The sequence below is a fragment of the Palaemon carinicauda genome, chromosome 30 (genome assembly GCF_036898095.1).
Source record: "Palaemon carinicauda isolate YSFRI2023 chromosome 30, ASM3689809v2, whole genome shotgun sequence".
Lineage (NCBI taxonomy): Eukaryota > Metazoa > Arthropoda > Malacostraca > Decapoda > Palaemonidae > Palaemon > Palaemon carinicauda.
In genome coordinates this window covers 75,951,836-75,976,713 of record NC_090754.1, presented here as the reverse complement: position 1 = coordinate 75,976,713, position 24,878 = coordinate 75,951,836, and the positions used below count along the sequence as shown (strand labels likewise).

General features: G+C 47.5%; 1 protein-coding gene across 3 annotated transcripts in view; it reads left to right on the top strand.

Annotated features, from left to right (window-relative positions):
• The window catches only part of LOC137623293 (uncharacterized), a 125,245-nt gene that overhangs the window by 47,600 nt on the left and 52,767 nt on the right, over positions 1 to 24,878 (top strand). For all 3 annotated transcript variants that reach the window (XM_068354077.1, XM_068354076.1, XM_068354075.1), the window contains exon 4: positions 11,605 to 11,730. In XM_068354077.1, coding sequence (XP_068210178.1) covers positions 11,605 to 11,730 — 126 coding nt within the window. The remainder of the gene's footprint in view (positions 1 to 11,604; positions 11,731 to 24,878) is intronic.

Sequence of the window (24,878 nt, the reverse complement as noted above, 5' to 3'; positions counted from 1 at the left end):
CCTTATCCCTACAAAACTGCATAGAGATGTGTTCAGGCCAAAGAAGTACCTCAGACATGCTCATGGTCCTGGCTAAAATGCATATGGCCACCCTAGTAAAGGACCTGTATGCTTTCATGAAACCTAGGAGAGGCTGTAGAAAGTTCGTGTTTGCTGCTGCATCAGGGAAACATGAGCCCAGGAAGCTGATATCCTCTAACATCTGGGGTAAAGACCTCTTCCCGAATGAAGTAGTCAAAGAGGTAGTTGAGAAAGCCACTACAGAGAATAGGAACTTTCTCCAGAAGTGGGGCATCTCCTCAAAGAGGAAATCTTCCCCGGATGCGGGTCCCCAACCTAAAAGGAAGACAAAGAAGCTTAGACTTCCCCCTCGGCCTGCTCATTAACATCCCACAGTCACCATGACTGCGGTGCCCCAAGTGGTGGCCCAAACACAGACCACCTTCCAAGTGGTGCATCAACAGCTGGTTGCCCAGTCACCAGCATTCAAGCCCGGGTTTGAGAGGCAAACCACTACCTTTCGGCCGAAAGGTAAAGAATCCAGACGGGGCTCCTCTAGACATCCCTCAAGAGGTAGGGGAGGACGCGGTCGAGGAGGTAAACCCTCTAGACAATTGAAGCCAGGAGATGCATCCGGTAGGAGGGAGTCTCCAACATTTTCAGGATCGTTGGACCTTCGATCCTTGGGTCCACGGCCTAATCAAGATTGGACTAGGATGGAAACGGAACAAGTCTCCACCATCATTTCCTCAATTCTTCTAACACTCCCTCTCATAAGAAGAATATACCCTAGAGCTCTTGAGCAAACGGGTTATAAGGAAAGCAAAGTCCATCAAATTCCAGCGAAGGCTGTTTTGTGTTCCCAAGAAGGACTCAGACAAACTCAGAGTCATTCTGGACTTGTCGCCACTCAACAAGTTCATAGAAAACAGCAAGTTCAGGATGTTAATCCTTCAACACATAAGGACCCTGTTACCCAAAGGGGCATTCACAGTCTCGACAGACTTGGCAGATGCCTATTGGCACATTCTAGTCAGTCGCCCCCTCTATTCCTACCTGGAATTCAAGTTGCAGAAGATAAAGTATGTTCTCAGAGCCATACCCTTCGGACTAAATATAGCCCCATGAATCTTCACGAAACTTGCAGACGCATTCATGCAACAACTACGCCTAGAAGGCGTTCAGGTAGCAGCGTACCTGGACGACTAGCTGGTGTGGGCAGCATCTGAAATGGCCTATCTGCAGGCATCCAAAGAAGTGATCCAGTTCCTGGAACATCCGGGATGCAAGATCAACTTCAAAAGGTCTCGACTCTCTCCAGCTCAAGGGTTTCAATGGCTGGAAATCCATTGGAACGGGAGGTCACACTGCCTCTCCATTCCCTCAGGGAAGAGGAGGGAGATCGCAGGGTCTGTCAAGAGACTACTGAAATCTAACAGGATCTTAAGACGCCAACAGGAAAGAGTATTCCAGTTCGCAGCAGTAACAGACCCAGTGCTAAGAGCACAACTGAAAGATGCGTCAGGAGTCTGGAGAAGATACGCATCAAATGCTCGAAGATATCTAAAATGACCGATACCGGCCTTACTACGATCACTTCTCAAGCTGTGGTCGAAGGCCAAGAGCCTAACGAGGACCATGCCCTTACCACCACCTCTGCCGTCATTGACCATCCACACGGATGCCTCGACGGAAGGATGGGGAGTTCTCTCCCATCAAAGGAAAGTCCAAGAGACTTGGTTATCTCTGTTCAAGGCCTTTCACATCAATATTTTGGAGGCCATGGCAGTTCTCTTGACGTTGGGTAAACTCTCCCCTCGCAGATCAGTCCACATCAGGCTGATCTTGGACAGCGAAGTGATAGTGAGATGTCTGAACCGACAAGGCTCGAGATCGTCCTATATCAACCATGTGATTTTAGCTATTCTTTATCTAGAGAGATGGAACGTATCAGCAGTTCCCTTACAAGGGTTCCGCAATGTGACAGCGGATGCTCTATCCAGGCTCAAGCCGATAGAGTCAGAATGGTCCCTAGACGCAGACTCATTCTTCTCCATCTTGGAACAAGTCCCGGAACTGCAGATCAACCTCTTCGCGACGAGCGACAACAAGAAACTACCTTGATATGTAGCCCCGTACGAGGACCCTCTAGTGGAGACAACGGACGCCATGTCCCTCGGTTTGAACAAATGGACCCGGATTTTCCTGTTCCTTCCATCCAACCTCCTGCTGAAAGTCCTCAACGAGCTGAAATCCTTCCAGTGAACAGCAGCTCTAGTGGCCCCCAAGTGGCCCAAGAGCTGAGGCCGGCCCTTCTACCGAACCCAGCACTATCTCAACGGGTTCAGAAGTCGACTGTCTTCGCTTCATCACAGAGAACCCAAAACCTTCATCTCATGATTTTCTTGCCGTAGCAGTTGAGAAAAGATTTGGGATCTCAAAAGGCAGTATAGACTTCTTGAAAGAATACATACAAGTCTAAGTCAACTAGTAGACAATATGAATCGTGTTGGAAAAAGTGGGTTGCTTTCGTTAAAGCAAAAGGACCGAAAGAACTTTCAGTAGACTTCTGTCTGTCCTTTATCCACCTCCATGAACAGGGTCTGGCCGCCAACATGATAACTGCGTGTAAGTCAGCCCTGACTAGACCTCTTCTATACGCCTTTCAAGTGGACTTGACAGACGAAATCTTTAACAAGATCCCGAAGGCATATGCTAGACTTAGGTCTGCAGCTCCTCCAAAGCCCATTTCATGGTCCTTGGACAAGGTCCTACATTATGCTTCATCTGTGAACAATGAAGATTGATCTCAAGGATCTAACCCAAAAGGGTATTTTCCTGTTCGCTGTAGCCTCAGGGGCTAGAGTTAGTGAAATAGTAGCCCTATCAAGTAATGAGGGCCACATTCAGTTCACAGAAGTGGGAAAATTGAATCTCTTTCCTGATCCAAGCCAAAGAGCTACCCACTAAAAGATGGGGTCCCTGGAGAATCTACCCTCAGAAGGAAGATGTCTCTCTGTGTCCCAGTTGAGTGTCTAAAGGTCTATCTTCAAAGAACTTCAGAATTCAGGGAGGACAGCTCTTCAAATGAGAAACTTCAGGATCAAACTTATCTCTAAAACAACTGAGGGCGAAGCTCACCTACTTCATTCGCAGAGCGGATCCTGACAGTACACCTGCTGGTCATGATCCGAGAAAAATTACTTCATCACTGAACGTTTTTCAGTATATGGGCTTTGAGCATCTTCGCTTATATACTAGATGGAAGTCATCCAGAGTGTTCTACAAACACTATGCAAAGCAAGTGCACGAACTGAAGCATTACGTGGTGGCGGCTGGTAGTGTATTAAAACCTGTCGTCTAGTGCTGCGATGAACAGTGAATTGATTGGGACTATCAATTAGGGTGAAAAGGTGTTGACACTTCCAGTGTGATAGCTTTTAAGTGGATGTCACCATGGTGACACAGACTGTTCAAAATCTCAGGTGTGGAATTATACAAATAAGACTTGTGCCGTGTGTACATAGTACACAGTGTTGATAGTATACAACATTTACAGAAGATTATATTAGAAAATTTTATAAAAATGTTCAAACTTCAGTGTGGCAGTAATCATTTCTTACCTCTCGGGGAGAAAAACGTTTTCTGTATACGTTGTAGGTATGATTCCCTTAACATGTTACACTTGTTATTCCATTTGGTCATTTATTTGAAATAAATGTCTATTAGAGTGTAATTGTGTCTTATTTTGCCGTGCAATTACCACAATAAATATGGCCAGAGTTTTCTTACTTATCTAACTAAGTAAACATCATGTTATTGTATGCTTACAAACTATGTATATAACAATAAATATGGCCAGAATTTTCTTACTTATCTAACTAAGTAAACCTCATATTATTGTATGCTTATAAACTATGGATATAGTTGATACTTAGTCATTCCGACAACATATACAAATCGTGAGACCGTTGTATATCTAGTTAATACTTATGTTTATTCATACAATATATGCAAACCTTGAGACCCCTTTTCTACTGTCTAGTATGACTTTTCCCTGCAAGGGGCAGGAAGCCCTAACATTGTCCATGATTAGTGGTAATGATGTATAACGGTAACGTCATATGTCTCAATGGTCCGGATGACCATAGAAAAATTTCTTCCAAGGTTAAGGCACCTATGAAAATCCACAGATACAGTACTTTCTAGTAATTCTCTGGTAAACTTCCATCAGGACGACATGGCTTGAGCCCAAAAAACGGATTTTGAAGCGAAGCGAAAAATCTATTTGTTACAACACGAAGTACTTACCTCGAACTACTTTCTTAGGAGTATCTGGGATCTCCTCCCATCCGACCAGAGTTTTGTGTAGTTTACCCTAAACGCATTTTCTATGAGGGGTAACCTCAGGCGGAGTGATACGCACCCTGAGGCTAACCCCGGGTCAGAGAGCATGCCTGCTCAGGTCTCGACCTCCAGTAAGTTCTCTGGTCGCGTCGCGATATCATCTCGCCGCTCTCCTAATCCCAGTGTGACTTTGTGTGTCCCCGACCCTTTGTGTCTCACGCGGTACCCACGTGGTCCCTTTGTGCTTTCTCTTTGTGCTTTCCCTGTGCGTACTTGTGTCTCGTAGTGCTTTCTCCTACATCATGGAGCATCCTTGCCGTTGTCCTGGGCCTATGGCCGGTAAATCGTATAGAGCGTTCCTCTCGAAACCCGAAGTTGACCCGCACTCCTTGTGTTCCTCGTATAGGGGCAGCGTTTGTTCCCCTTCCTCCACGTGTCTGGAGTGCGAGTCGTGGAATGAGGTGCAGTGGGTGCGGTATAGTACCAAAAAGAAGAAGGCGATGAAGAAGTCGCCTAAGAAGCCGAGCGTCCCTTCCTCCCTTGCTTTGCCGGGCGTCTCGTCGGACCAAGCTTACCTTCCAACCTCCCCTACCCAGAGTAGGGGACGAGGTAAGTCCGTTGCGGGGAAGAGGGCCGCAGCCCTTCCCCAAGAGTCTGACCTTCAAGACAGTGGAGTTGTGGTGTCGTTCCAGGCGAGTGAGGGGCCTGAGGGAGGGGCGGGAGTGTGTTCGGGAGACGATGTCCTGGTGCCAGCAGGTCACGTCTCCTCAGATGACCCCATGGTGGGGGAAAATTTAACTAATTCTTCTCCAGCTTTTTGGGCGTGTTTTTCAGGCGTTTCAGCAGCCGAGGGCGATGTCGAGAAGGAGCTTTCCCCGCCGTTGGACCCCACTGCGTGGGTTCCCCCTAAGATGCCCTTCAGGTCACCGATGAGGATGGAGGAAGACTTCGGGACCTGATCCCCCATGGGAGAGCCTCCTTGCTCCCCCCCAGCGCCGTCGGCCATATTCCCGGAGGTGTTTTTGCAGGCGTTGTCTTCCACGGAGCGTCGCAGGAATCCTCCTACACCAGTGAGGGAGGCAAGGTCTTCGAAGAGGGCCTACAAGTCGTCGGTCTCCTCAGTGGAGGAACTTTCCTGCTCTTTGGAGGACGAGGGGCTGAGGAAGCTCAGGAAACGGAGGGAGAAGTCCTGAGGAAGATGTCGCGCTCGAGGTCGCGCCACGAGAGTCGGCGCCCAGGATTCCGCAAGAGGAAGTGGAAGGAAAGGGCCTCCCCGGACGGTGAGTGGGTGATGGTTCACTGCGACAGGCTGCTGGAGCTAGCTGCGGCGCCGGGCCCTTCAAGTTGGCATCCGAGGACTCGCTCCCCGGATAGATACTCTTCCGGCAGCAGTGGCAACCGACGGAGGGACTCATCATGGCAGGTTCCAGTCGACAGGCTTAAGCCCGCGAAGGTTCCGGCTCCATCCGCCCAGCGGAGAGAGTCGCCCCTTCGGTCTGGCAGCCGAGTCCTGACCTCCAAAGCCCACCTAGCTCGTCATGAGCGCAACCTTTGGCTTTCCTCGACGGGCAGGCCCGCAGATACGAGAACCTCCGGAAGAGATGATGGACCTAGGACGGAGGCCCCCGTCCCGACTGCGATGCCCGTCCTTCAACGTGAACCCCGCAAGAGCATCGGTCCAGGACTTACCCACGTGCGAGGTCCTCCGTCAGAGTACCCCCGTCACTTGCGTCAGCACGCCCTACGGAGGATCTCGACGACCATGGAGAGGGGTCGGCAGCGGAGGTATCGGCCTATCGGAGGGTGATAGGCCTCATCAGGAGCCACGACAGGCTGGATGTGCCGGAACCCTCCTCCGAAGATGCATGGCGTTCCAGCCTCAACAGGATAGTGGACGCCCCGGTCCAGCAGTGGCCCTCCTTGGCTCTTCCTTTAGCGAGGGACGTTAAGTTGGGTAGAGCCCACGTGGACAGGATTGTGGCCAACCACGCCGAGGCGCCCAAGAACCAGAGCGCTTCCAAGCTGCTCCAGGGCCTGAAGTCCCAGAGCAAGTTTTACCTCCCAGAGGGACAGCGAGCAGGCGCCTGTGCACTGGAGCCAGCACTCACCGTGTTGGGGCAGGGAGCCTCAGAAGAAAGGGCGTCCATGGCTCCGATCTGCTTCTCTCCTTCGGAGGCGGTCATGATGGAGGAGATCTCGAAGGACTTAGTCAACGTCTCCTCTTGGCCGGACTGGTGGGCCTCCACCCTGGTAGGCGTACAGTCCTCTTATGATCTGACGGTACCGGAAACCCAGGCCTTACTCAAGGAACTTATCAGTTCGGGAGGTAAGGCCCTGAAATTCCTCTCCTACCAGTCGCTAGCTTTGGCCGCCAACTGGGTCCTATGGAGGAGGGACACCGTATTAAGCAAGCTTACTAGGAGGCTGCCGGATAGAGAGGCCAGGTCTCTGAGGAACCTGACCCTGTGGGACGACGCGATCTTTCCCCCGAAGGCAGTGGAGGAGTCGAAGGAGAGAGTTAGAAGGTTGAAGGAACCATACGAGACCAGGCCCCACCCGGTCAGAAGGCCAGCGTACAGAAGGTCATCCGTCGACGCGCCTCGCCCTCCTCGGGCCTCTCTTAGCCAGCCCAGGAGAGACAACTCGGCTACGGCCTGGTCCCAGTTGTCTCAGCCTTCCCGTAGGGGATCAGCCTCGACCCAAGCCGCCTATAGGCCGTCGTTCGCAGCGTCCAGAAGAGGGCGTTCAGGCCGCTCCTCAAGGAGAAGATAGGGAGGGAGGCCCCCTACTCCTGCCGAAGCCTCAGGTGGGGGGATGCCTCAAACATTCTTGGCAAGCATGGGAAGATCACGGGGCAGACCCGTGGACCGTGACAGTACTGAAGGAAGGGTACAGGTTGCCCTTCTTAGTGGACCCTCCACCTCTGATGCCAGACCAGCAGGCGGAGTGGTTAGCTCCCAAGGATCCCTTGAAACAGACAGCTCTGCAGGGAGAGGTCTCAGTGATGTTGGCAAAAGGGGCAATGGAACCTGTCCAGGACCCAGGTCCGGGGTTCTACAGCAGGCTGTTCCTGGTGGAGAAAGCGAAAGGAGGGTGGAGACTGGTCATAGACCTCTCAGCCCTCAACAAGTTCGTCTGCAAGACCGACTTCAAAATGGACACTCCGAAGTCAGTCTTGGCGTCCTTGAGAGAAGGGGACTTCATGATGTCAGTAGATCTCAAGGATCCTTACTTCCAAATCCCGGTTCATCCCTCCAGCAGGAAGTACCTACGGGTAAAATGGGATACCCAAACGTTGCAGTTCAAGATCTTCTGCTTCGGACTGTCCACTGCCCCCCAAGTCTTCACGAGGGTCTTCACAACGGTCTCAGTCTGGGCACACGAACAGGGCATTTGCCTGATTCGTTACCTAGACGACTGGTTGTTACTTTCAGCCTCAGAGGAAGTACTGAAGGAGCAAGGCGCGATGTTGCTGCGGTTCTGCAACATTCTGGGGATCACCATCAACCTAAAGAAGTCCCAACTGATACCCTCCACCAGGATGACCTACCTCGGAATGGTTCGGGATTCCCGGTTAGTGAAAGCCTTCAACCCCGCGGACAGGCTGGACAACTTAGACCAGGTCCTCCGCCCCTTCCTGACGGACCAACCCAGGAGAGTGAAGGACTGGCAGAGGCTGATAGGCCACCTTGTGTTGGAGAAACTGGTCCCCCAGGGCAGGCTAAACTCAGGGAGGTCCAATGGAACCTGAAGGAAAGCTGGAACCAAACGGACTCCCCCCACAGAGTGGTCCCGGTGTTCCCGAAGACGAAACTGGTCCTAGAATGGTGGAGCTGCAGGACGAACAGCCTCAAAGGGATGCCCTTTGTAGCCGACCCTCCGGAGATGCTACTGTTCACGGACGCATCGAAGGAGGGGTGGGGTGCCCATCTCCTAGGGAAGTCAGCAAGGGAACTGGACAGCCCTAGAGAAGACCCAGCACATAAACGTACTAGAGATGAGGGCAGTACGAAGAGCATGCCAGGAGTTCGTACACCTACTCCGGGGAAACACCGTGGCGTTGATGTGCGACAATGCCACGGTGGTAGTTTACATAAAGAAACAGGGAGGCCCAAGGTCGAAGGAGCTGTGCGTCCTCAAGTTACAACTTCTGGAGTGGGCCGAAGTGGAGCAGATCAGAATCTCAGCAAGGTTCATTCCAGGGAAAAGGAACGTCCTCGCCGACGGCCTCAGCAGGATGGGGCAAGTGGTAGGGTCCGAATGGTCTCTGTACCCGGAAGTAGCCAGGACCGTCATTCAGAAATGGGGTTTTCCGGTGATGGATCTCTTCGCAACAAGGCTGAACACACAACTCCCCGTGTTCTGTTCTCCTGTACCAGACCCAAAAGCGGCGTTCAAGGACGCCTTCCAACATCCTTGGGACAATCTCGACGTGTACGCTTTTCCCCCCTTGGGGATGCTCAGGCAGGTCCTCAACAGAGTAAGAAGGGCGAACAACCTGTGGATGACTTTGGTAGCGCCCTGGTGGCCGGAGAGAGAATGGTTCGTGGACCTAAGGGAGTTAGCACATCAGTCACCCTGGCCCCTTCCGGACAGGCCAGACCTTCTCCGGCAACCACACTTCCATAGATTCCACGAGAATCCTCGATCTTTCGCCTTCATGCGTGGAGGTTATCGAGCACCTCCTGAGGAGGGAGGGCTATTCGTCGAGTACAGCAACGAGGATGTCGGACTACCTAAGACGGTCATCAGCAGCGGTCTACCAGGCTAAGAGGGCCACCTTTACCAAATGGTGCACCGCTAGGGACATCAGGCCCCTGAAGGCCTCCATCCCGCAGGTAGCGGACTTCCTAGTTTACCTCAGGGACGTGGTCAACATGTCCATCCCATCCATCAAGGGAGTCCGCGCTGCTCTGGGCCAAGTTTTTCTCCTGAAAGGCATAGACCTAGGTAACTCCAGACATATCTCAATGCTCATTAAAAGTTTTGAGCAATCATGCCCCCCGCAAGCTGTGAAGGTGCCACAATGGGACGTGGCAAGGGTCCTGAAAATGTTATCTGAACCCCCGTTCGAACCCCTGAAAGACATCGTGAACAGGGATCTCACTCTCAAGACAGTTTTCTTGCTAGCGTTAGCGTCAGCTAAACGGGTAGGCGAGATACATGGTCTGTCCTACTCAGTGGCTCACTCAAAATGTTGGCGAGAAGTCATGTTCAAGTCCGTCCCTTCCTTCGTAGCTAAGACCCAGAATCCTGCCGTGTGGGACCCCAGATTTGAAGGTTTCTCAATTCCGGCAATCCCTCGGTCGGCCGACGCGAGGGATTTGCGCCTGTGCCCCATCAGGGCGGTGAGGAAATACTTGGAAAGGACAGCCAAACTCCGGCCCGGGATCAAAAGCCTTTTTGTTTCCAAGAAGCCAGTCTTGAAGAATACCATCTCCTTCTGGTTGCGGCAGGTCATCATCAGGGCCTACAGTAAGGCAGGAATCCCCCTGCCGGGGAAGCCCAGGCCCCATGACATTAGGGGCCTTAGTACTACATTGGCTTTCAAGAAGAATATGGCAGTGGGCCAGATCCTAAGGGCAGGCACCTGGGCCAACTAGTCTACCTTCACGGCTCACTATTTGAAGGACTATTCAAGAAAATCCCTGGACGGGTTCTCGATAGGTACCGTCGCTTTCGCGCTCCAAACGGTTTAAAGGCATAGCTTCACTGATAACCGCGGGTAACAAGCACAAGAAACACAGGTTCGTTCCTTAAACCCCCTTGTACTTTCTTTCCCCTTTTCCGCTTCAAGTGGGCTCTGAGAGGGCCCTGAGCCAGAGACGAGTACCTCAACGGGGGGAAGACATGTCCCCTAGGATTTCTTGCACAGGTGAGTTTCTTAGACACTAAGATGGGTTTTTGTGTAGTTTCCTCCCGATCGATTTTCTATGGGGTCAACACGACCTAGCCTCCTTTCTAGGTCTCTGGATATTCCTCAGCACGGTCTCAAGAACTTTTTGGGGCCACGCCCACCTTCTAAAGTATAAGTCTCCTAAGAAAGTAGTTTGAGGTAAGTACTTCCCCTAACAGTACTTACCTCGAACTACTTTCGGGTAATGGCCCACCCTGCCTTCCCCGAGTGTCCCCTGGTATTCTTAGAGACCTTAGCTATCAAGAACTTACTGGAGGTCGAGACCTGAGCAGGCATGCTCTCTGACCCGGGATTAGCCTCAGGGCGCGTATCACTCCGCCTGAGGTTACCCCTCATAGAAAATGGGTTTAGGGTAAACTACACAAAACTCGGGTCGGATGGGAGGAGATCCCAGCTACTCCTAAGAAAGTAGTTCGAGGTAAGTACTGTTAGGAACAATACAAATTGCTTAAAAATTGTGATTTTTAGGCGAGATAGCCATGTCGTCCTAATGGACCCGCCCTCTTTTTCCATAGAAAAGGGATAGGCAAGATCCTTCCTGAAAACTACTATATCTGTAGCACCATGCTCAATGCTACAAGGAATGAGCGCCATCTTGGATACTCGTAATAGTACGGGAGGAAGGGTAACCTTGATAACGGCTTTCCTTCTATTTTCGCCACTCTTCCCTTAGAAACAAAAACGCTATTCGGGGTGAAGATTGCTATGTGTCTTATCAAGATATATTATGCGATATCCTTAAGTGAAATTTTAAGGATATTCGCGCAAGGAGTTGGAATTCTGGAGACCTAAAGGTCAATTCTCTGGGAATATCACTGTAGCCAAATATCCCTTAGAAAGCTACTTATAGGAACCTTCCATCAAGACGACATGGCTATCTCACCCAAAAATAGATTTTTCTTATAGTGTAATTGTTTTAATTGAGAGTAAGCAATATTCGTAGTAATATTATTGATTAGATAATTTATAATGTTTATATAGTAGGTCATATTAGTTGTTATAAAGAATCTTTTGTCAACTTTAATACCTAATGAGAAAATTAAGTATGTACAATATTTGTAAATAAGAAATGAGTTATAGAAAATAATAGAAACAAAACGTACCGTTTGCTTGAAAAATATTGGTTCAGTCTAGAAAATCTAAACAATTTGCTTTAGGGTCCAAGAATGGCCTTGTACATCTTTAATCTTGATGAATTTCTAGTCTTGTAAGTTTAGTAATTAGATAATTGATTGAAAAATATGGTGACCTTCATTCGTGGGCCATGCATATTGTTTTCTCAGGATTTTCTTTATAACAGTGGATATACAAGTTGAATTTTTTTTTTTTTTGTATTTCAGATTGACACATCTATGAACCTCATCAAAAGAGAAAGTGAGGATGCCATTAACGTCATCAAACAAAAACGTCAACGTATTAAATTGAATCGCAACTCAGGTCGGGAATACGTGAACCGATTGGGAAAGGTACGTTTATGCAGTTATGCTTTGCTATTGTAATTTAACCCTCTCGTGCTATTGGAGGGTTCCCTAAATGCTATTCGGTACTGTACAATGCATTTACCTGGGGAGAAAAGTGGCCCTCTCATGGAGAAGTTGATTTGCTCGCTTCATAGCGTCCAAGTATAACGGATAAGCTTCTGGTTTGAGGCATTTGGTTGAGGAATAATTGAACTTTTTCATGATGCGAACTTATTATCTTTGTGATGCTTAAAATTATTGAAAAGTCCATGATAAACGGGAAACTATTTGTGTAAAACATAGATAATTTTTTAAATACAGTACAGGTAATGTCCGACTTATGACGATTCGACTTTACAACAATTTTTTGCAGGGTGATGACGTCACAAGTCTATCGTAAATAGTATGCTAATAGAACGGATATTTCCTTGAAAATAATCTATTTTCTTGTATAGAAATAAACTAATTTATACTTTTAAATTATTATTTTCTTTTATTGATAATATACAGTATCTATTTTCAGTAAAAAGTACATTAAGAAATGTTTTAATATCTGTCAAGTTCATATTATGTGTCTGGTGACATCATGTTACCGGTGGAAAGCGACCGGGCAATACAGTGATTATTATTCCCATTATTGAAATATCAAGTAATGATGCAAAGTATTTTTTTGGCTCAAACCATGTCGTCCTGATGGAAGGTTCCTATAGGTAGCTTTCTATGGGATATTTGGCTACAGTGATATTCCCAGAGAATTGACCTATAGGTCTCCAGAATTCTAACTCCTGGCGCGAATATCCTTAAAATTTCACTTAAGGATATCGCATAATATCAGGGGACATATCTTGATACGACACATAGCAATCTTCACCCCGAATAGCGTTTTCGTTTCGGGGAGTGGGGGGTGGGGGGAAGAGTGGCGAAAATAAAAGGGGAGCCGTTATCAAGGTTACCTTCCTCCCGTACTATTACGAGTATCCAAGATGGCGCTCATTCCTATTTTAATAGCGATTGCGCACGGTGGTGTTCCCTGTTATTTAACGTTTGTGATCGTTATTGGGAGGATTTATTATGCAATCTCCAGCTGCTTCTGCCTCTGGAAAGTTGAGTATTTCCTCTTCCTTATGTCGCGTGTATACTGTACGTTAGTGTTTCAGTGATTTAGGTTACTGAGATCTCGCCCTGCGCTAGGCTACCTAGCCTATGCGCTTTAGTATACTTTCATTATCCCCGGTTACCATCGTGTATCGTTTTATCAATTCAACAGGAGATAGTATATCTCCTAGAATTAATTATATAACTCTATTCTCGTCTCCTGCAGAGATATAAGGGTAATCCCTTCTTCCCTCTGAGTGCCGCCATAGGCGACAACCCTATCTTAGTTTGCCATAGAGTAGTTCACTCAGGCTTGACTAGGCTTGTGTTTTCTGCGGCGGCATCATACTACCACTTTAGGTGCGGCCTAGGGAGGCTTAGCCTCCTATGTCGGCAGCATTAAACCGGCAGGAGAGTGACTACTCACCCTGCCGCTCGGCCGCCAGCAAAAAGACTGAATACTCTGAAGTTCTGTCGAAAACCCTGCCGGTTTAGTGCTGCCGACATAGGAGGCTAAGCTTCCCTAGGCCGCACTTAAAGTGGTAGTGTGATGCCGCCGCCTTCTCCTCTGCGGTCTAGAAGGCTAGTCCTGTTTCGGCAGACCCTAGGCTGAAGAATAGATATTCTTCTGCCGCCTAGGATGGCGCCGATACTGAAACAATGTTTCACTCTTGTGTGGAAGTGGCGGCAATCCTGCCTCCGTATTCTACACTTGATACAGGACCCTTTTCCCTTCCCCTGTCTGTCCTTTAGCGATGGCTTAACTATCGCAATCCTGTGGCCGTCGTTCTGCAATCTCACCTTATGCCGGGCTCCTACATAAGCAGCTGTATAGTCACTCAGTCTTTCCCTTATGGACACAAGGCTCTGGGAAAGGTTGTGCCGGCTGTAACGGCTGCCGCTGGGAGACCCTTCCGCTGCTGAGTGTTCTTCAGTCCTCTCTCTGACTGCCATTCACATTCCTGAAACTGGCAATGCCGGCAACGGATCTTGTGGCTGGATGGAAGCTTGAATGATGTATTCTCCCCTTCCATTTGAACCCTCATTCTAGAGGAAGACAGTAAGGTTATATACTTACACCCTTATTTATTGTAAATATACATTTTAATAAGGTAGCCTTCACTCCATGCTTTCTCTCTCTCTGTCAGCTAGTGCCGCCAGGTACTAACCCAGCCAGCAGCATGTCGGCTTGACCGGTGCTGTTAGGTACTTACTCAGTTGGCGACATGCCGGCTGGACCAGTACCCTTCAGGTACTACCCAGCTGGCGACATGCCGGCCGGACTGTGCCGCCAGGTGCTAGCACTGCTGGCAATATGTCGGCTGAACTACAGTATATGATTATACACTAGCCAGTATATTTGCAGTATAGTATATACTGCAGACAGAAAACTATAGTACAGTGAACCCTCGTTTATTGCGGTAGATAGGTTCCAGACGCGGCCGCCATAGGTGAAATTCCGCGAAGTAGTGACATCATATTTACCTATTTATTTAACATGTATATTCGGACTTTTAAAACCTTCCCTTGTACGTAGTACTGTTAACAACCCACCCTTTAATGTACAGAACACTTAATGCATGTACTACAGCACCCTAAACTAAAACAGGCACAAATATTAAAGGCGATTTTATATCATGCGTTTCCTAAACACGCCAAAAAGCACGATAAAAAATGGCAACCAATGTTTTGTTTACGTTTATCTCTGATTATAATGAAGAAACAAACGCATTTACACATCTGTGTATAGGTTAGTTTTTGCATTGATTATATTGATTATTCAGTACAGTATGTTGATTTGGTTATTACTAATGTTTTACCTTAATTTTTCTAAGGACTTCCAAATGAAATGTTTTTCTTTATGACGCCGCCTGAAACGACGGCGTCATAAAGTACGCTCAGTAAACAAACTAAGGAATTTAATGTGCATGATGAAAGTGATAAATAATGATATTACAGTAAAAGCTTTTATAAAATATGTTATTACAAATATTATTTACCGTATCTATATAAAATCATACATACGTAGCAAAGCAGGAAAACAATCTACGAGAGAGAGAGAGAGAGAGAGAGAGAGAGAGAGAGAGAGAGAGAGAGAGAGAGAGAGAGAGAGAGAGAGAGAGAGTTGTTTTACATACGTAAATGTAAATTTTAAACAGAAAAAATAGCCCCATTTCATATAAAAAGATTACAAATATTTTACTTTATCATATTACAGTAGTCTGTATAATACTGTAAAGTTCAGTACAGTATGTTGTTGTTATAGTCGTGGCGATGAAATTCTCACGAAACAAAAACACGCCATTTGATTACAACAGCTGATTCTCTCTCTCTCTCTCTCTCTCTCTCTCTCTCTCTCTCTCTCTCTCTCTCTCTCTCTCTCTCTCTCTCTCTCTCTCTCTCTCTCACAATACTTACATTTAGATGAAGAAACTAAAATTAGTTTTCTTAGTGTCAATTAAATACGAAACGAAAAAATTAGGCCGAGTCTACATCCATTTCAATCATAGCTAAAAATACGGCATCCGATTTCATCAGCAAACCACTATTTTTGGGGAAATATAATTTCATTCTAGAAAATTGCCTCTCTTTAAATAGTTAATTGCACATTAAGAAAGCCTGTACTTTTGTTTTTAAATTTCGGGTGTGTTTTAAAAATCGAGTATTGTTGACTTCTTTTTGTTTTACTTTTGGCTGTGATTAGATCAGCTGTCATCTAGCTGCCGCTCTTGAGTGTGTACGAATACACTAACAAAGTATCGTTTATACCATTTCTTAACTTATTCAAACCGTCTACAGTATACAGTTGATATTACATAAGCACCAATGTGTTATAACCTATCAAATTTTTTTGTTTATTACATTTAAACCCACCTCCATCTCTCTCTCTCTCTCTCTCTCTCTCTCTCTCTCTCTCTCTCTCTCTCTTTACCTCTACCTCTCTCTCTCTCTGTGGGCTACTTTTCACTACCTCCCATTCCTTACCTCTCTCTATCTCTCTAACAAATGATATCTTTGTTGCTCCTCAAAGTCTCATTTATATTGAAAATCAGTCATGATTCAATTTTCCTTACATTCTCCAATCTCGCACCATCGGTCACATCGCGGTATTTTCGATATTTCCGGAAAATCCGCGATATATGTATATACATGGGTTATGAAAAAAATCCGCGAAGTGGTGAATCCGCGATGGTCGAACCGCGAAGTAGCGAGGGTTCACTGTATATGTTATACAGTAGTTATTTTCCAACATACCTTGTGTATCCTTGCACAGTCTATTGCTGAGACCAATCCTGTATTGAAAGAATAGAATTCTTCAATACTCTGATTAGAAATCAGGTAATAACTTACCCCACAATATTAAATCATTTGAGAAGAGTCAGTGGTAGTATACACTTTTTCTATCCCTAGAGGTTAGAACTCTTCTCTTTTGAGTTTGCTCTGATCAAGGAAACTCTATAACCAATATAGAGGGGAGGTCATAGCAATTGGCTGGAAAGGATACACAAGTATGTGTCTCTCCTAATTTCTTTCTAGCTTACTATCCTAAGCTCTAATGATTAGAATATTAATATTTTACATAATCTGTTTATCATGTGTGATCAACAACCGCATACTCATTTAATTTTCCTTTCTTTACAGGAAGAACCCCAGATGGAATGCGATGCGATCTTCTGCAACCATAGGAGTAGGAACTTCTACGGTCACAAAGCGTGTAGGTCTCATGCCCCCTGCACCATCATTACCGAAACCCTGCAGTACTGGGACTCAAGTCTGCATAATCTGTCGGACCTTGGTGACCGAAGGTTTCGACGACCCCAAATCAATGGAGTCGAGGGATGCGGCATGAGAAAAGCTGGGCAAGTGGGTACGAGAGTTCCAGAAGAACTCTCCGGGACCATAACTACCTAACGATAGGATGCGTAGCTTGCTGTTCCCGAAAGGGGGTAGTGAAATTGTCGTGTCCCAAGCACGACCCGGACCTCCATGCGTCCAGATTGCCATCGAGAGGGATGTCAGTGAGGCGTTGCAAAGCATGGACATCTGCCAGGAGGAAAGTATGTTGGAAGTGTCTACGGACACTGAAAAGGATCTACTAAAGGATGATCCCGAGGAGTAGTCTACTCTACCTCCAGAAGATGATGATGATGTCGAGTCGGAGTTCCTTCCGTCTGTGCCGGTACCGGAGTCGTTACCCTCGACATCTTCAGCTTCTACCCCTCCATTGGACAACATGAGCCAGACACTGGCCCATCTTACGGCCTTAATTGAGAACATTCACAAGCAAGGTGAAGCAAGGGAAGCGATACTCGAGAGAGAGCTCCGTGAAGCTCCACTTACCGCCTCCCGAGGATCATACAAACGACCCAGAGTCCAAGACCTCCCAACCTGCTCCAAAACCAATCCCTGGAGGTATGCGGAGTTTATGCCGATTACCAACGGCAAACTCTACATCTCGGAGAAGATGGGAGCCGTCCCCTTAGACGACATCCAGATTTGGCCAAGCTTTAATGCTTATCCTGATTGCTTCATTCATCTCAAGCATGAACCAACGATAAAAAAGGAGACGGAACCGAAGGAGTTCATGGCTTTCGACCACGATAAGGCACAGGCTCTCTTGTCGAGTAGCATAAAAAGGCAGGCTATTCAAATTCGAAAGTGTCCGCCTTGAGCAAGAATCCCCCTACCTTTCTTGCTCCTACTTCAATAGCCTTCCCCTTGACGTCGAAGGCATTTAAAACTGTCGCCAAGGCAGTGGAGGCAGGAAACCCATGCCCTGCATTAGAGGAGCACAGGCCTGTCGTTAGACTTGCCCATTGAAGAAAAGGACTGGAAGGAAGTCCACCTAACCTTCTCAGTAAGGAAACTGGACGCAGACATCGCTGGACGACAGTTTAGCGAGAATCTCCCTAAACTTTCTGACTTTCTCTTGCGCAAGGAACAAGAGATGAAAGAAAGACTTGCTGCATCCTTATCCCTACAAAACTGCATAGAGATGTGTGCAGGCCAAAGAAGTACCCCAGACATGCTCATGGTCCTGGCTATGGACCTGTATGCTTTCATGAAGGCTAGGAGAGCCTGTAGAAAGTTCGTGTTCGCTGCTGCAACAGTGAAACACGAACCCAGGAAGCTGATATCTAATAACATCTGGGGTAAAGACCTCTTCCCGAAAGAAGTAGTCAAAGAGGTAGTTGAGAAAGCCACCACGGAGAACAGGAACCTTCTCCAGAGGTGGGGCATCTCCTCAAAGAGGAAGTCTTCCCCGGATGCGTGTCCCCAACCTAAAAGGAAGACGAAGAAGCCTAGACTTCCCCCTCGGCCTGCTCAACAACATCCCACAGTTACCATGACCGCGGTGCCCCAAGTGGTGGCCCAAACACAGACCACCTTCCAAGTGGTGCCTCAACAGCTGGTTGCCCAGTCACCAGCATTCAAGCCCGGGTTTGAGAGGCAAACCACTACCTTTCGGCCGAAAGGTAAATGATACAGACGGGGCTCTTCTAGACATCCCTCAAGAGGTAGGGGAGGACGCGGTCGAGGAGGTAAACCCTCCGGACAATCGAAGCAAGGAGTTGCTTCTGGTAGGAGGGAGGCTCCAACATTTTCAAGATCGTTGGACCTTCGATCCTTGGGTCCACGGCCTAATCAAGATTGGACTGGGATGGAAACGGAACAAGTTTCCACCATCATTTCCTCAATTCTTCCAACACTCCACCCCCCTCATTAGAAGAATATACCTTAGAGCTCAGGAGCAAACAGGTTATAAGGAAACCAAAGTCCATCAAATTCCAGTGAAGGCTGTTTTGTGTTCCCAAGAAGGACTCAGACAAACTCAGAGTCATTCTGGACTTGTCGCCACTCAACAGGTTCATAGAAAACAGCAAGTTCTGGATGTTAATCCTTCAACACCTAAGGAACCTGTTACCCAAAGGGGCATTCACAGTCTCTATAGACCTGGCAGATGCCTATTGGAACATTCTAGTCAGTCGCCCCCTCTCCTCCTACCTAGGATTCAAGTTACAGAAGATAAAGTTTGTTCTCAGAGCCATACCCCTCGGACTAAACATAGCCCCAAGGATCTTCATGAAACTTGCAGACGCAGTCGTGCAACAACTACGCCTAGAAGGCGTTCAGGTAGCAGCGTACCTGGATGACTAGCTGGTGTGGGCAGCATCCGAAACGGCCTCTCTGCAAGCATCCAAAGAAGTGATCCAGTTCCTGGAACATCCGGGATGCAATATCAACTTCAAAAAGTCTCGACTCTCTCCAGCTCAAGGGTTTCAATGGCTGGAAATCCATTGGAACCTGAGGCCACACCGCCTCTCCATTCCCTCAGGGAAGAGGAGGGAGATCGCAGGGTCTGTCAAGAGACCACTGAAATCCGACAGGATCTCAAGACGCCAACAGGAAAGAGTAGTGGGCTCTCCAGTTTGCAGCAGTAACAGACCCAGTGCTAAGACCCAGCTGAAAGATGCAGTAGGAGTCTGGAGAAGATACGCATCAAACGCTCGAAGAGATCTAAAATGACGGATACCGGCCTTACTACGATCACTTCTCAAGCCGTGGTCGAACGACAAGATTCTAACGAGGATCATGCCCTTGCAACCACCTCTGCTGTCAGTGACCATCCACATGGATGCCTCAACGGAAGAGTGGGGAGTTCTCTCCCATCAAAGGAAAGTCCAAGGGACTTTGTTATCTCTGTTCAAGGCCTTTCACATCAATATTTTGGAGGCCATGGCAGTTCTCTTGACGTTTGGAAAAATCTCCCCTCGCAGATCAGTCCACATCAGGCTGATCTTGGACAGCGAAGTGATAGTGAGAGGTCTGATCCAACAAGGCTCGAGATCGTCCCATATCAACCATGATATTAGCCATCCTTTGTCTAGAGCAGTGGTTCTTAACCCCTGGGTTGCGACTGAAAGTTGGGTCGCCAAGCCATTTGAATGGGTCACCAAGGATTTGTGGACTTCCTATTTTCCCAATATTCCAATATAGGGCTCTAAACTCAAGATTATTCACTCAAATGTGCTCTGATTTTGGTTCTCAGCACATACATCTGTTGTACCACTCTGAGGTTAGGTGGCTATCACGAGGAAAGGTGCTCCAACGACTGCTCGAATTGCGGACCGAGACTGAGCTATTTTTGACAGAAAAGAGTCATCCACTGGCCCACAAATTCTCAGAATCAAAATGGTTGATGCAAATAGCTTATCTTGCAGATATGTTTGCTGAGAAAAATTCCTTGAACATTTCAATGCAAGTTCGCGATCAGACATTGGTTGGGCTTTCTGAGAAGCTATTAGCATTCAAAGGAAAACTGAAGTTGTGGATGAATAAAATAAAATCTGGAAAGACTGCATCATTTCCATCTTTTAACCTATTTCTGGAGGATGAAAGATTTTCTCTCATCCAAGTCCAAGGCATTATTGAGGGACATATATCCAAGTTAATTAGAGAGTTTGATCATTACATTCCAGAAAATATGCTCAACTACAGTTGGGTAAGAAACCCCTTCAACATTGAAGCTGAAGACTTGCCTGATGAAATTGCAAACATCAGCAAGCTACAGGAGGAGCTTATTGAGATCCAGAATGACGCAACACTTCATTACGATTTCAAAAGGCAAAAGGAATCACTGTGCTCCTTTTGGATCAAAGTTCACAAAGAAAAGCCCAATGTTGGAGGTGAAGCCCTGAAAACGCTAATTCCCCTTGCTACAACTTTCTTGTGTGAGGCAGGATTTTCAGCCCTCACAGTCATAAAGGCAAAATACAGAAACCGTTTGCAACCAGAGGATGACTTAAGATGCAGCGTATCATCAAAATCACCCAGATTTGAAGAGCTGACCAAAACAATCCAGTGTCAAGGATCTCATTGATTTTAACCACTTCACTACGGACGAAGGGACGAGGAGAAGGAATGGAGGGAGCGAAAGAAGGGGTGAAGGAAAGGAGACGGGGTTAGGGAATGGAGAGATTGAAATGAGGGACGAAGGTAGGGAAAGGGACAATTAGGAACGGAGGAATCGGAGAAACAGGAAGGAAGAGAAGTTTAGGGCAGAGGCACGGATGGAAGGGGTTAATACTATATTTCATGTCAAATAGTCTTGTATGAATAATTTCCCTTTTCAACAATGGTAAATTATAGCCTAATTATATATTTTTTTTGTATTAAGAAAAATTTTTATTTTTATTTTAGAAAATCTCAGTGCATTGTTTTATTTCTCATGGATCATTATTATATAGATGCACTACTTGCATTAATAAAAATTTCTGCATGTGATTTTTGTTTCTGTCACACGTTTTTACAAGCACAAGTATTTTATAGTTTAAATAAAAGTATTTATGAAGATAAGGGTTGCCATGGTTAATCTGGACAGGATTTTGGGTCGCAGCCATAAAAGGTTAAGAACCACTGGTCTAGAGAAATTGCACTTATCAGCAGTTCACTTACAAGGGCTCCTCAATGTGACAGTGGACGCTCTATCCAGGCTCAAGCCGATAGAGTCAGAATGGTCCCTAGACGCAGACTCATTCTCCTCCATCTTGAAACAAGTGACCTCTTCGCGACAAGGGACAGCAAGAAACTACCTCGATATGTATCCCCATATGAGGACCCTCCAGCGGAGACAACGGACGCCATGTCCCTCGGTTGGAACGAATGGACCTGGATTTTCCTGTTCCTTCCATCCAACTTCCTGCTGAAGGTCCTCGACAAGCTGAGATCCTTCCAGGGAACGGCAGCTCTAGTGGCCCCCAAGTGGCCCAAGAGCAACTGGTTCCCTCTAGTGATGGAACTAAAGCTGAGGCCGGCCCCTCTACCGAACCCAACACTATCTCAACGGGTTCAGAAGTCGACTGTCTTCGCTTCATCACACAGAACCCTAAACCTTCATCTCATGATTTTCTCACCTTAGCAGTTAAGAAAAGATTTGGGATCTCAAAAGGCAGTATAGACATCTTGAAAGAATACATACAAGTCTAAGTCAACTAGAAGACAATATGAATCGTGTTGGAAAAAGTGGGTTGCTTTTGTTAAAGCAAAAGGACCGAAAGAAATTTCAATAGATTTCTGTTAGTCCTTCTTTATCCACCTTCATGAACAAGGTCTGGCCGCCAACACGATAACTACGTGTAAGTCAGTCCTGACTAGACCTCTTCTATACGCCTTTCAAGTAAACTTGACGAACTAAGTCTTTAAGATCCTGAAGGCATGCGCTAGACTTAGGCCTGCAGCTCCTTCGAAGCCCATTTCATGGTCTTTGGACAAGGTCCTACGTTATGCTTCATCTGTAAACAATAAAGATTGTTCTCTCAAGGATCTAACCCAAAAGGTTATTTTCCTGTTCTCTATAGCCTCAGGGGCTAGAGTTAGTGAAATAGTAGCCCACAAGAAATGAGGGCCACATTCAGTTCACAGAAGTGTGAGAACTGAATCTCTTTCCTGATCCAACCTTTCTCGCCAAGAACGAGCTACCCACTAAGAGATGGGGTCCCTGGAGAATCTGCCCTCTGAAGGAAGATGTCTCTCTGTGTCCAGTAGAGTGTCTAAAGGTCTAGCTTCAAAGAACTTCAGACTTCAGGGGAGGACAGCTCTTCAAAGGAGAAACTTCAGGATCAAACTTATCCCTAAAACAACTGAGGGCAAAGCTCACCTACAGTACTTCATTTGCAGAGCGGATCCTGACAGTACACCCACAGGTCATGATTCAAGAAAAATTCCTACATCACTGAACTTTTTTCAGTATATGGACTTTGAGCGTCTTCGCTCATATACTGGATGGAAGTCATCCAGAGTGTTCTACAAACACTATGCAAAGCAAGTGCACGAACTGAAGCATTACGTGGTGGTGGCAGGTAGTGTATTAAAACCTTTCGTCTAGTGCTGCGATGAACAGTGAATTGATTGGGACTATCAATTAGGGTGAAAAGGTGTTGACACTTCCAGCGCGATACCTTTTAAGTGGGTGTCACCATGTTGACAATAAGACTGTTCAAACTCTCAGGTGTGGAATTATACAGATAACACTTGTGCCGTGTGTACATGGTCGTCGGCGCCCACTCGTGTCCGAGTATTGGGTTCTGTCGTTAGCCATCAGCCTCCTATCTGTGGGGTGGGTGCTTATGCCTGATGTGGCTGTTAAGTCCTAGTCTCTGGTGGAAGAGTCGCGGACAGTGTTCACATGGGAGGGTAGGTGGTGGGCGGGGCTGTTCTAATCGCTCTCTCCTTCTTCTCCTCCTAGCCTCCTCATTTTGTCTCCTCCTCTCCTCGAAGTCCACGGTGCCATGGTGTACTGTACTCCTCCAGGTTTTCCTGTCCCTGGCTGTTTCTTCCCATGAGGAAGGATCGATGTCAGTTAGAGCCAGGGTGCGCTTTAGTTGATCTTTATAGCGCATTTTCGGGGCTCCTCGTGGTCTGGTGCCCTGGGTCAGTTCTCCGTAGAATATTTTCTTTGGGAGCCTAGATGGATCCATCCTATGCACGTGTCCTATCCAGCGGAGGCGGTGGTGGATGATGGTGGCCTCCACTCTGGACAGCGAGGCACGTTCTAAGACTTCAATGTTGGTGGTGTGGCTCTCCCAGGGGATTTTCAAGATCTGCCTCAGTTTCATTTGTTGGAAGCGTTCTAGGTTTTTAAGATCGTTACTATATAGCGTCCATGTTTCACATGCATACAGGAGCGTGGAGAGGACTACTGCCCTGAACACCATTATTTTGGTGGTCATTGTCAGTGCGTGGTTGTTAAATACGCGGCGGTTGAGTCGGCCAAAGGCGGAGTGGGCTGCCCTGATCCTGTTCTCCACGTCCTTTTTGCTTGTGGGAGCTGATGTTAGGATGCTCCCTAGGTAGGAGAACTGGTCCACCTGTTCTAACGGTTGGTCATTCACTGTGGTATTGAAGTTGGGGAGCATCAGTCCTGGTGGATGTTGGACGAGGGTCTTGGTTTTGTCTGAGTTGACTTGCATCCCAAAACGTTCGTAGGCAGAGTTGTATGCATCAGCTAATGACTGCAGGTCCTCTGCCGTCTGACCTGGGGTGGCATTGTCGTCAGCATACTGCAGTTCTTGCACTGCACCCAAGGTGGTCTTGGTTCTGGCGCGGAGTCTAGCGAGGTTGAAAGCGACTCCATCCATGCGGAAACGTAGGTCGACTGAGGGTGTGTCTGGGGGAATTTCGTTGAGCATTGCTGCGGTGTATAGCGAGAAACACGTCGTGGCCAGAACACAGCCCTGCTTCAGGCCGCCGTTGATGGGGAATGGGTCTGAAAGAGAGTTCTGGTGGCAGACTCTCTCAACCATTCCGTCATGGAGGGCACGCACCAGCTTGACAAAATTGGGTGGGCAGCCATATCTTTTGAGGACAGCCCACATGGCAGGTCGAGGTACTTTGTCGAAGGCCTTTTTCAAATCCCAGAAAATGAACATTATGGGCTGTTGTTGTTCGAGGCTCTTCTCTTGTAGTTGTCGCGCACAGAAGATCATGTCTATGGTCCCGCGGGAAGGTCGAAAGCCGCACTGGGACTCTGGCAGGACGTCTTCTGCGAGAATAAGGAGGCGGTCAAGGAGAATGCGAGCGAAAATCTTACTCGCGATGCTTAGTAGTGATATTCCCCGGTAGTTGTTACAGTTCTCCCTGTCTCCCTTCTTGAAGATGGTAGTGATGTTTGCATCGCGGAAGTCACTGGGGGTGGTCTTGGTCTCCCATATTTTCAGTATAAGGAGCATCAAACGGTTCCTCAAGCCGGGGCCACCGTGAGTGAGGAGCTCCAACGGGATGTTGTCTGGCCCTGGGGCTTTGCCGGGCTTCATGCGCTGCAGGGCCTTGTTGAAGTCATGGATGGAGGGTGGTAGTGCCATCCAGTGACGGACGGGATGCTGCGGGGTCATTCGCAGGAGATCGTCTGGGGTGTCTGCTTGGTCATTGAGGAGGTTCTCAAAGTGAGACCTCCACCTGGCCAGGATGCCCTCGCTGTCGGTGATGGTCGTGGCCCCATCCGCGTCCTTCAGGCTGCCCACTGATGACCGTGTGGGACCGAATATTTCTTTTGTTGCTGC